This window comes from Sciurus vulgaris, assembly GCF_902686455.1.
Source record: "Sciurus vulgaris genome assembly, chromosome: 7".
Taxonomy (NCBI): Eukaryota; Metazoa; Chordata; class Mammalia; order Rodentia; family Sciuridae; genus Sciurus; species Sciurus vulgaris.
Genome location: NC_136467.1, coordinates 100,968,888 through 100,982,020, shown reverse-complemented (window position 1 = coordinate 100,982,020; position 13,133 = coordinate 100,968,888). Strand labels below are relative to the sequence as shown.

At 35.0% G+C, this 13,133-nt stretch overlaps 1 protein-coding gene across 4 annotated transcripts in view; it reads left to right on the top strand.

Moving 5' to 3' along the window:
* BEND6 (BEN domain containing 6) overlaps window positions 1-9,324 on the top strand; it is a 61,571-nt gene extending 52,247 nt beyond the window's left edge. For all 4 annotated transcript variants that reach the window (XM_079147490.1, XM_079147488.1, XM_079147489.1 and 1 more), the window contains 3 exons: window positions 1,273-1,465; window positions 2,338-2,474; window positions 8,432-9,324. In XM_079147490.1, the coding sequence (XP_079003616.1) occupies window positions 1,273-1,465; window positions 2,338-2,465 (321 nt within the window). In that variant the 3' untranslated portion in view covers window positions 2,466-2,474; window positions 8,432-9,324. The remainder of the gene's footprint in view (window positions 1-1,272; window positions 1,466-2,337; window positions 2,475-8,431) is intronic.
* Window positions 9,325-13,133: the final 3,809 nt, after the last annotated feature.

The window sequence follows — 13,133 nt, the reverse complement described above, 5'->3', positions numbered from 1 at the left end:
ACATAACCTTAATATTCTTATTATATTGAACTATTTTATTTATGTAATGAAAATTCATTTCTGATACAAATATCCAGTGTAGAAAACTAAAGTCAAATTGGAAAGTCAAAAATATCAAGTCTTTAAGCTATTACATTCTTAAACCAATAAGGGAAGGATACCTGTGCATCAAGTTATAAAATTTTATATCATTGAGAGAAGATAAATTTCAGCCTCCATGTGCTAGAGGAACACACTTATTTTTTTCATTTTTTGCAGTTTCTCATAATCAAGAAACAGAAACCAAAAAAAGAAAAAAAAATAGGATTTTATTGAAAATCACAGATCAGCCTCAGAAATTATGCCTTCAAAAGGGATAATTAAATATTAACAATCTAAGATTCAGAATATTTGAGTCAAGGTATATCAATTTCCTAATGCTATGTACAACAGATTACCACAGTTTAGTGATTTCAAGTAACACAAATTTAGTATCTCAGATTTCTGTAGGTCTGAAATCTGGAACAGACTTCACTGAACTAAAATCAGAGGTCATTTTCAGGAACATTCCTGAAAACTGTAAAGGAGAATCTCTTTCCTGCTCATTTGTGTTGTAGAATTTCTTGTAGGTAGAACTGAATTTTCCATGTTCTTGATGGTTCTAAACTAAAGGTTATTCCCATGGCTAGAGGCAATCACACCCCTTGCTTCATGGCCCACTTCTGCCACCTTCTGAGCCAGCCATGACAGGTCAAGTTTCTCTTTCAGAATCTTTCCTCCTTTTTGTGTCTCTCTTTTCTGATCCACTCTTCTGCCTCCCTCTTCTGTTTTTAAATACTTGTATAAGTAGATTGGACCCATATGAGTAATTCAGGTTAATTTCCCATCTCAAAATTAAACTTATCTTCAATCACATCTTACAAAATGCCTTTGCCCTGTGAGGTAATATAGTCATGGTACAGGCATTAGGCTGTGTACATCTTCAGAGACCATTATTCTGTTTACCATACTTGGTATGCAGTGCTGAGAATAGGACTGATCCTTGAAGCACCAAATCCAGATTACATGACAAGAATTTGCATGAACCCTGGAACAAATATCTCATAAACATTGAAAATTATCTCAAGTAACATCAAACTCTAACCCCTGAAATGTAAAGTATATATTAAAGTATAATATGTCACCCTAGATAATGTTGATATTGTTTGCTGACACATCTTAATTAGTAATATATTTCTCCAAATATCATTTTTTTCTTTTTCTAACTTCAATTATTATTTCTTACTTTTTTAGTTCAAGATTGAAAAATGGCAGATTGCCCGTTGTAATAAGAGCAAGCCTCAGAAGTTTATTAATGATTTAATGCAAGTACTTTACACAAACGAATACATGGCCACACACAGCCTGACAGGGGCAAAATCCTCTACGTCAAGGGACAAAGCCGTAAAACCAGCTATGAATCAGAATGAAGTTCAAGAAATTATAGGTGATAATATCATTACATTATATTGTCACGCAAATTTGAAGTTGTGTTACCATTCAAGGTCAAGTTATTCTTTCATGGTCCTTTTTATTTTGTTTCAAATTTATTGTTCTATGAAAGAAAAAATTTTTAGAATAGTGTAATGCTTTCCTTAAAATTTATGGAAAACTTCATTAAAATGGTTATTAAAATAAAACTGAAGGTTGTATGACCGATTAGTTTGAATTAATAACATTCATAGCTTTTGAAAATAAAAAAATTCAAAACATTTTAAAATAAAATTTCTATAACAATTTCTATGTTTTCTCTTTCTTGGTTATATTCCTCATCTTTTATTCTAGAAAGATAAAGGTTAATTGGACTATACTATTTGTGGTTTTTAAATTAATTTATCTTACATGTAATCATCTAGATTATTTTATTTATTTATATATTTATTTATTTTTTGCTATCGTCCAACAAATTTGGAGTCTCTGAATGTGAGTTCTATACATGTCATTTCTTAGCTGGAAAAAAATAATTTTAAATCTAGTTGTTTTAACTGATGTTAGGAATGGATACAAATAAATTGCTAACAACATTTTCCAGCAAAGAGACGTGGATTTGGAAGCAGGCATCAAGTTATAGTTGAATATTGCTATCGGAAGACAAACATATACTCTGCTTTACAGTACAGACACTCTGTTATCTCCTGCTTTGTTTTGAAAACCCTGCCTACATATTCATCATTTACATACCTCATGAGAATTTGGGCTACTTTTGTAAAATGGAGACAAAATTAAAACGTAGGATGTTTAATGTTTTACCTCAGTTTGTACTTTAAGATGCAAAAATCTCATAAAGTGTTTTGGGGTTGTTATTGTTGTCTCTTACAGGAGTAACAAAACAGTTGTTTCCCAATACGGATGATGTTTCAATTAGGAGAATGATAGGGCAAAAGCTAAACAACTGTACCAAGAAGCCAAATTTAAGCAAAAATCTTAACTCTCAGGATATTAAGTAGATCCTTTTGGTAAGTCTTTTATGTCTTCTCAGTCCTTCAATGTGACAAGAAAATGTGCTATTTTTATCTGTCAAATAGCATTTTCTAAATACTCCATCAGAGATACTGTTTCCTCTTGACCTTTTTTGCTTTCACCCTGAAGTGAGAGCTTGCTCCGCTCCACCCTGCACCACGATGTGCTGCCTGACCACAAGCCCAAAGGACCAAACTGTCATGGACTGAAATCCCCAAAGCTGGGAGCCAAAAAAAAAAAAAAAAGTTTTCCTTTTCATAAACTGATTATCTTGGATATTTATTGTAATAATGGAAAACTAACATGTTCTCCATTATTTTGAGGAAAATACATATGATCATGTTATTAGTATGTTCGTTGATTCATAGAGGCATGGTAGGTAACACACAGGGGTAGGAGTCACAGGTTTGGAAGTTATCCCTCCATTCCCACTCCCCCATCCCCCATTTTCTTTACTTCTCTTTGACTTCTATTTTGCCTGTTTTCTGCCTACCTGGTGTCACCTCCGACTCCATTTTACATGTCTTCATTTCTTCTGACCAAGTTTTAAGTGGGATATGGAGCTATATACGTAGTACAACAACTTCTCCACCCTCTCCCATTGCTGTCCCTACCATCCTCCTCAGGGTCCCTTACCTGTTTTGTTCCACAAGTAAGGCCAGCTCCAATGAGAGTCAACAAGAGTCTCTCCTCCTTCAAAAAATACTACTTATAATAACAGCAGCGGAATTCTTTCTGTTGGCTCACACATACTGGAGACTGACTTAACGAGTTATAAAAGATAAGGATGTTTGTATCCTTTTTGTCTCCCAAAGTGATTATAAATTCCAATAGATTGTGAAGCTCATAACTTTCCATTTATGACATAATTGCTCAAATGTGCCCTAGAACGTCTCATTTTGAAATGAGACAAACCAGATATCCTGAATATATTCAGGATAATATTCAGAAAGGTGACCTTTCTTGAATGCTCTGTAACCAGAACTCCAACTCATGAAGTTATCTTTTGGAGCACATTATTTCATTTCTGAATTCCATAAATCACTTTAATATCCTAAGCTCTGTCTTTTTAATATCTTAGACTGCCAAAGATAGAAACAAAACACATCTCTGACTTTATCAGCCAGCAGGGTATTGAAGAAATGAACATTAAAAGATTTTTATGTCAGTTTTGGTTGTGCCTGCCAGTAGTAGGGCTATTAAGCCACCTGACTATGGCATTAATTAAAATTGAAACAAAAGACAAAACTTTTACTTTGAACACAATATGTTCTTATGCCTTCTGGGCCTGAGCCTTGCTTTGTACTGCCAAGGTTACCTTGACTAGGAATGCATATGTTTTGAATCAGAAGTGGAGATTAACATGAGTGGAAATTCTGTTTAATTTGGCAGATATCTTTAACTTAGCTTAAAGTATGGCTAAATTCAACTTATGTCCAAAGAACTGAGGAAAATATGCTGCTGGGAAAGACATGGTCACATACAATCTTAATTTGGATGTGCTTGATGAAAAATTAGGCAGATACAGCACCATCTACTGGTCTACTGCTATGTTTGTTTTTTCCCCTTAGGTCATTGAACTCACAGGCGCCTAAAGGTGACTACATTTATTCAAACCATACCCCGGCTCTGTCCTGCCACCAAAAATATTCCCTGGGAAAATGGCTTTTTTTGCATTGCTATTTGTAAGGCAAGATGTACTGAAAAATCATCCAGATGTCTACAAATTCCTGTGCATCAAGAAGCAGAGTAGTCCCCACCATGGTTCCTATTGTAGACGGTGTCCAGCTCCCAGGACTAAGCTCAGGTTGCTCTTGGTGACTTATATTTGAAAGTCGTTTTCCAGCTAAGTTTCATTTCTGTGGGAGTGAGAGCTAAATTCTATCCCTCTTACATTTTTTTAAATCTATTCTCCTATTCCTGTGATTGCCCTCAAGTTGCCTCAGCTCTCAATTGCCAAGAGCTTGAAGTTACCAATCCTTTTGACCTTTCCCTATTTTTTAAATTCTTTCTTATAAGAACTGAAGAAAAATCTATTTATAAGAATTACAGAATATTAGACTACCATCTCTTAACTCAACCTACTAATGGATCAACAGCCTTCTCCTGAAATGTCCAAAGCTACCTCAATGTTGATCATCTCAACATACTATCACATATGCATATATTATTGCTTAGAGATAATCTAATGCAGTGGTGCTCACATAACGGGTAGGCAGGTTATTTTGTCCACTTCCTTTCTCTCATGGGGGATATCTGGAAGTGTCTGAAGATAGTTCTGGTTGTCACAACTGGGTGGTACTAGTGGCACCTGGTGGATAGAAGTCAAGGATGCCACTCAGCATCCCACAATGCAACAAAGAATCACCCAGCCTAAACGCTGAGTTGAGAAACTCTGGTCTAATGTGATTTCCTTATTTTGGAGATAATAAAACTAAATCCTAAAAAGGTTAAGTGAATTACCAAGATCATGTGATTATTTACCAATAGACAGTACTAGTATATAGTTCTTGGTATTTCTTTTCATATACATATGAATGCCCAAGACTGGGTAACTTATAAAGAAAAGAGGTTTGTTTATTTTACAGTTTTGAAGTCTGAAAAGAGGTTTATCTATTTTACAGTTTTGAAGGCTGAAAGTTCAAGATCGAGAGATCCATCTGCCTGGCCCCTGGTGAGGGCCTCATGATGTAATATGAGGGCCTCGTATTACAATGACGGGAGCACGTGCAGAAGAGGCAAGACAGGGAGACAGATCCAGGGCCATGCTTGCTCTTGTATGACAAACCACTCTCAGTTGGGCACACTGGCACACTCCTGTAATCTCGGGCAATTGGGAGACCAGGGCAGGAGAACCATAAGTTCAAAGCCATCCTGGGCAGTTTAGTGAGCCTTTGTCTCAAAAAAATAAAAAGGGTTAGGGATGAATCTCAGTGAAAGAGTGTCCCTGGGTTCTACCCCAAGTACTGCCAAAAAAAAAAAAAAAAAAAAAAAAAATCTACTCAACCAGGGTTCCTACAGAATTGTGGATTCTTTCCAAGGGTGGTGCCCCCAATGAACTCACCACTTTCCACTAAGCCTGACCTCTTAAACTTTCTACTACTTTAAGACCATCCATACCATCCCATTCACACCAGCTCTAGCACATAAAACTTTAGGGACAAACCATGTCCAAACCTTATCACATGATTCTCCTGAGAAACAAAAACAATAGGGTGTGTGTGTGTGTGTGTGTGTGTGTGTGTGTGTGTGTGTACAGAGAGAGAGAGAGACAGAGAGAGTTGGCTCATGCAATTGTAGAGGCTGGCAAGTCTAGAAATAACAGGGCAGGCTGGCAGGGTGAAGACCTAAGAAGAGTTGATATTGCCATCTTGGGTCAAAAGGCACTTTGGGGGGCAAAATTCCTTCTTCCTCATGGGACCTCAGTAGTTTCTCTTAAGTGCCTCACCTGAGGGGAAGTAGGGAAGGCAATCTGCTTTATTCAAGTGACTGATGTGCTAATGTCATCTAAACATATCTTCAAAGCAACATCTAGGCTGCTATTTGACCAGACAATTTACACACCATGGTTGATACATGAAATTAACCATCACAACTAATGTGTTAGGGAAAGAAAGTCTGGTTTGAAAGACTGCTGTACCTTTTGACAACTGTGAACTTTGTAAAGTCACTTGACTTCTCTGAACTTCAATTAAAACAGGTATAATAATATGTTGCATCTCAAATCTAGGACTTGTAGAACCTGAATCTGAATTGAATTTGCAGAGTCCTCTTTAAGGGAAGGAATGCAAAGTATGAATACATAATTGGTTACAGCTCCACATGTTAATTTAGAAGAAAATAAATCATGAAAACTACATTGTTGTGTTACCAAATTTCTCAGATATCACATATATATAATCTAGAGAAAAATTACATCATATTAGCAACTGTACAATATTCCTGTTCTACTTTTTTGAGTTGCATGCCCACTGATTGCCTCTTTTTTTTATTGCCCCTTCATTTAATGAGAATCTTGTAATAGCCTTTTGTACAGGAGGAACAGAAAAATGATTTAGACTATTCTCTAACATATTTTATGGAAATTTGCTTTCTATTTTTCTCTTTAACAATTTGTAGCGGTTTCTTTTACATTGTCGTTTCTTTGTTAGTAATATGTAATTTTTGGGATTGTTGTAAAATTTGGAGAAACCTCACCAGGCAGGGTGGCATACACCTCTAACCCCAGCAACTCAGGAGGCTGAGGCTGGAAGACTGCAAGTTGAAAGCCAGTCTCAGTAACTTAATGAGGCCCTAAGAAACTTAGTGAGATCCTGTCTCAAAATAAAAATTAAAAAGAACTAGGGGTATGGCTCAATGGTTAAGTGCCTCTGGGTTAAAAAAAATGGGGGACCTCTCTTGAGTCTCTTTCATATCTGAAGCATAAGATTTCAGGTCTTTTCAGGCTTCCTCTGAATGACTGCTCTTATATGTTCTCTGATATTCAGAGTATTCTTAGAAGACACCCTAAACTGAGATGACCAGGAAAAATTTAACTATACATGGATGAAATTGCAAAGCACATAAAATACATCCCAGTCAACCCTTAATAAGATCACAGAAATGCTTACTGCCACTCCATAGTTACAGTAAGAGGGCAAATTATTTCTTTGAGATAGTTGAAATGGAAAGAGCCAGCAGTCTTGACTGGCTGTGGTTAGAATGACTTATTTTTGCAAAGTTGACAAAATACAATCATGTGCCATGTAATGATGCTTTGGTCAAGATGGACTAAATATACTGCAGTCCTTCCTTAAGATTATAACAGAGCTGAAACTTCCTAGTGATGTTGTCATCATCATAACAATGTCTTTGAGGTGATGCTGGTTTAAACAAACCTACTTGGTTGCCAGTTATATAAAAGTAAGATTCATATAGTTATGCACAGGGTATAATGCTTGATGATAAATAACTTTTAATTTCTTTGCGTACTATACCATAGTTTTTATAATTAGAGTTACTCTTTGCCATAAAATAGTATGCAATGTTATGAAAGCAGTAGTCTCATTCACCCCCTATTTAGCGCATCTCTTGATTGCATTGATTTCTCCTGTGCTTGATGTAGTCTAGTGTTGCTTTGTTCATCATGGTCCTAGGAGCAATAGGCTATAGGCTATACCACTTGCACAATATACAGCCTATGTGTGTAGGCCACACCATCTAGGTTTGTGTGAGCATGACAAAAATGCCTAACTATGCATTTCTCAGAACACATACAGTTCTTAAGTGACAATGTGACTGTACATAAACGTGTGAAGATACTGCTGGGGCCTCTTTTTTGGAAGGTACCCAGTTGAGTAAGTTTTTGGAGCTTTGTAGTAATTCTGCCTCTGACCTTGCTCATTTGGTTCTTCTGTGTTTTGAATGAGATAAAGCAGGTCTGGGAAATTGCCAGACACTTAATAAGCAATAAATAAGCATTATTGAACAATCACAGAATTGTTGATAATATTTTAAGAAGGTGAATCACTTTGCATGTGGGGGCTAATTTTTAAAATTTACCTTTTTTGGGGGGTCTTTTAAGATTTACTTAATAAAAAGCTTTTTAAAAGTTACTTCAGATAAAAATGTGATGAGGCTGAGGTTGTGGCTCAGTGGTAGAGCATGTGTGAGGCATTGGGTCTGTTTCTCAGCACTGCATATAAATAAATAAAATAAAGATGTATTAACAACTAAAATTTTTTTAAAAAAATAATGTAAAATACTTTAACTGTTTTCTATGCTGAAAATCCCCTGCATAAAATAAAATAATCCCTAAGACACTTTAGTAGTAATAGTTCTTATTAACAATTTTTATTTTAAACATAAATTTGTAATTGATATAAAAATAAATAACTCCTGCAATGGTTAAAGTATCATAAAGCTTGTAACAAATTTTCCCTCTTTTTATTTTTTGAAATTTTCTTTTTTATAGGTATGACAGGTATCTGAAGCAAAGCATTTTCAGTTTAAAGTCTAACATTGGACTAGCAGTTTTGTAACCTCCCTGGCAGTGAGCATAGAAAGACGTGCAGTGACAGGCTATAAGCCATCTGTAACATCCTTGGACTCTCCTGATGGAGTAAGAAGCTTGCTGAAGAAGTTGCATGTCGATTCCACCCTGAATATCAGTGATGCATCAAACCAGAGAATTTTCACCAAATAGTATGCATGCAGTATGGTTTCTTTGGAAATATGCATTTTTCTGTTCCCAAATACTCTGTACAGCTGACCAGGATAGTCAAGGCTCTTATCATAGCAATGAAACTTCAACACTTCAGATGAGTCATTGTCCTAGCAATACATTGTATATTTATAATTACCAGTGACTTCCCATTATAGGTTTTGGATCTTAAGCATAAGCACATGTTTGGAAAAGTAAACAGAAGTAATCAAAGTTCACAAATAGGAGAATGGCAAAGTGAGCCTACACTCTAGTAGTCTGTCAAACCAAGTAATAATGTTTCAGAAATAGTATTATTTTCTTATCTGAAAATGCACAAAATAGGAATCTGAGGAAAATGAGATCAGAAAAGTCTTTTTAACAGTAAACTATTCCACCACACTTGAAAAGCAAATAAGCCCAATTTTTTAGTATTAAAACAATGTATCAATTTTCAATATAATCTTTGAGTTTGCTTATCAGACCTGCTTCTTTTTATTGTCCAAAATAAGCTAAGTACAACTGTCTAATATAAAACATCAATATCACCTAAAACATGCTATATAATACCACAAGTGCTTGGTTAGTTATGTTGCTACACTGCTTAGTTTTAACTGGTTTATTTTCATTGTAGCAAAAAATAAAAAAAAAAAGAATTGAAAAAATCAATATGGATTTGATAATCACACAAAAAAGAAAAGTGCCATTCTGTAAAAATCAACAAAAGACAACATTCTTCAAGAGGCTTCTCACTTGATGTCAGGTTGTCACAGGAGACCACTCTGCAATGCAAAGCCATGCTTCTTCGGGTGCACACAGTCATGTTTAAACTTGGAAAAGAGGATGCTGCATAGTTACAAAGTTCTGTATCATGGACCCAGGGAACATTCCATAAATGTTGCTTGATAACCATGTGGTTGTACAAAATAAATGTACTTAAGAAAATGACTTACATAACATTTGCTAATTTTAATTAAACAAATAAATCTTGTTGAAAACAGAAGTGGCATTTTCTTATTTCTTTACTAATGTATAAAATTCAGGGAAATTTCTTTTTCTAGGCATATGTCCTCTTCACCTGCACATTGAAGTATTAGCATTATAATTTGACTTTCTGGTTATGGTTTGTTTGTCTTGAAAAAGTCATGCTATGCAAGAGGTATAGACAATGTTCAAGAAGGTAAATACATTTAATATTTTCATTGAAAAAGGATAATCTTACTAAACATATACTACTTTTTTTAAAAAGTCTACTTGATAATATTATTGCCTACAAAAGGTAAATAAAATTGCCTTTGCAAAACATAACCTTATTATTCAAACATAACTTGTATAGTCTTTATCTTGATATATATTGATGTCTTTATAGATTAGAGAATAAATGTATTTTTTAAATTTAGCTTTATTCATTGGTCCTGAATTGGTCCAAAATCATAAAATCAAAGAAGCAGAGTCTCAGAAAGTCATGTATATACATGTATATATATATATATATATATTTTCACATTTATAGGAATTTAGAATAAAGTAGAACTTTAATAAGTAGAGAAAGAAAGGTTACTCAATAAATGATATTGAGACAACTGATAAATAGAAATGTTACATTCCTACTTCAAACCATCTTCTATGTTTCCATATGTATTTCATATCCCACTTCCCATACTTACGTTTTCTGAATGGGAAGCACATTCTCAATCCAAGGCAAGTGCTGTGAAAATACCAAAGAAAAATCATCAGCTGAAGTCTGACTTACAGCAGCCTTGCACTCAGTTATTAGATTTATGGGTTATGAATTTTGCATTTCTGAGTGCTTCCTTTTCAGAATATATTTTGTGCTTATGCTTTCTGAGATCTACTACTTATGAGACAACTTGATATTCTCCTTGAATTTGCTGCCCAGTGTAATTTAGTTTAGTCTTTTTTTTTTTTTTTTTTTTTTTGGTACCGGTGATTGAACCCAGGGTCCTCAACCACTGACAACATCCCCAGTCCTTTTTTATATTTTATTTACAGACAGGGTCTCATTGAGTTGCTAGGTGCCTCCCTAATCTGCTGAGGCTGACTTTGAACCCTCTCGATCCCCCTACCTCAGCCCAACCCCAGTTGCTGGGATTACAGGTGTACACCACTGTGTCTGGCTAGTTTAGTCTTTTAAAGTCTGGATTTTGAGACTTTTCTTTCACTTATATTACTAAAAATAGCACTACAGAGTGTTTTGTTCTGTTTTTATTTCTCCAGGGTGCTTTTTTAAAATTAACATTTCTTACAGGAAAGGAAAGGTGATTCTACTAGCATATTCATACAAGAGAGTTATTTTCAATGTTGCTGCTATAGAATTGCTGGATAAACATAGAACACCCATTGTAATTTGCATCAGATGAACTATAAATACCATAAACTTGGGATACACTTATACTAAACAATTAGCCAGACATCTGAAATTCAAATTTAATTGAGTGTCCTATTATGGTTTGATCTGAAACGTCCCCTACAAGCTCATATATTGAACACTTGATCCCCCATGTCTCCATGTTCAGAGATGGGACCTTTGGTCAGTGACTGGATCATATCTTAATGGGCATTGGAAGATGGTGGTGGAGACTTCAGAAGGTAGGGTTTACTTACAGGAAATAGGTCACTGGGGCTTTATCCTTGAAGGCTATAATTTATTCCTGGTCTTCTCTCCCTACCCCCCACTTCTCAGCTGCCATTAGGTGAGTAGCTTTGATCCACCACACACTCCCCACCATGATGTTCTTCTTCATCACAAGCTCAGAAACAATAGATCCAAGTGACCAGGAACTGAAACCTCTGAAACTGTGAGTCAATAAATATTTCCTCCTTTAAGTTGATTTTTTTTAGTTATTTTGTCATAGCAACAGAAAGCTAATACATGTCCTATATTTTTATTTACTGAATCTGGCTGTGTTACTAAGCCTAATGTCATTTTAACTTTTGTTATTTCATTCATAATACGTTTCTCTACATGCTTATATATGCATGTACTATTGTTATGGTCTGGATATACTTTTATGAAAAAAAGCAGATAACAATAAATTCTTAGAAATTAAAGTTTTGATGGTTGAATTAAAAATTTGGGGCACAGGGTATAGCTCAGAGGTAGAGGCTTAGCATGTATAAGGTCCTCAGTTTGATCACCAGCATTGTAAAAATAAACAAAACAAAAAAATTAATAGACAGGCTTGAAGATGTATAACTGAGAAAAATCTTTCAAAAAGCAGAAAAAAGGAGATTAAAAAATTATAAAATAAGAGACTTAGAGGATCAATACATGATAATTAGATTTAAAAATCTGAATACTGGGGCTGGAGTTGTGGCTCAGTGATAAAGTACTTGCCTCACATGTGTGAGGCATTGGGTTCCATTCTCAGCACCACATATACATAAATGAATAAAATAAGGGTCCATCAACAACTAAAAAAAATTTGAATACTGGATATATATGTGTGCATGTTTCTATTTATCGTCAAAACCAAAGGATGTGACCATCCAGTTTGAAAACGTTCATCATGCACCCAACACAAGAATTAAAAAAGGATACAAAAGAAGAATTCCATCAAATTCTAAATGTCAGGGACAGAGATAGGAAGGTAGCCCACTCAAGTGAGCTTAGGTTGCTTCTAAGGAATCACATCTACAGGTGTATAACATCCATTTGCCTTTCAATGATGATTAAAATTTTTAATCATCTGGTCAAGGTATTGTTCACTTTCTTCCATGGCATAGTTAGTATTTTTCTCCTTGCAATTTATAAGGAATCTTTGGGGTAATATTTTGATAACATGTGAATAACCTCTTCTCATGAAACCTATACTTCAAGATTTATTATCCTCTGATGATTCTTTTTGAACTTATATTTGCCATGATGGTGAAAATAGTGATTTTCTAACTCTACCAATCTTTCTACTCTTTCAGTTGGCATTCTCCTATCACAAAGTATCTTTTCTTATTCCTTACTTATAAATTACCTATTCTTTATCAATATGGATTCCTATTTTATTCAGTGGTTTATAATCCATTTATATCCTAACCTAATCTGATTATCAGTTTGTCCCAGATTCAGCCAGTTGGAGTTTATTTTTACTGGTTCATGTGGCCATCAGTTTTTGACCAGTTCCTTACTTGGCATAGCAAAATGTTCTAAGTGCATCTTGTACCTTCTCTATCATGCCCTGAAATCAGGTATTTCTACAAGGAACCATTTCTCATTTGGTGGGAATGATATTTGGAAACCAATATCTGGGTGTTGGGTATCCACCCAGAGACCCCATTTTCCCTGAGCTGGTGCAAGGAGTTGTATTCTGACCAGAGAGGCCTAACCTGAATGTGATCATGAGGAAACACTGAAAATCTCAGAGAAACTTTCTATAAAATAACTGATTTATATCATATTCTTAAAAATTGTCAGTGGCACTGGATATAATGGCACATATCTTTAGAAGGCTGAGTCAGG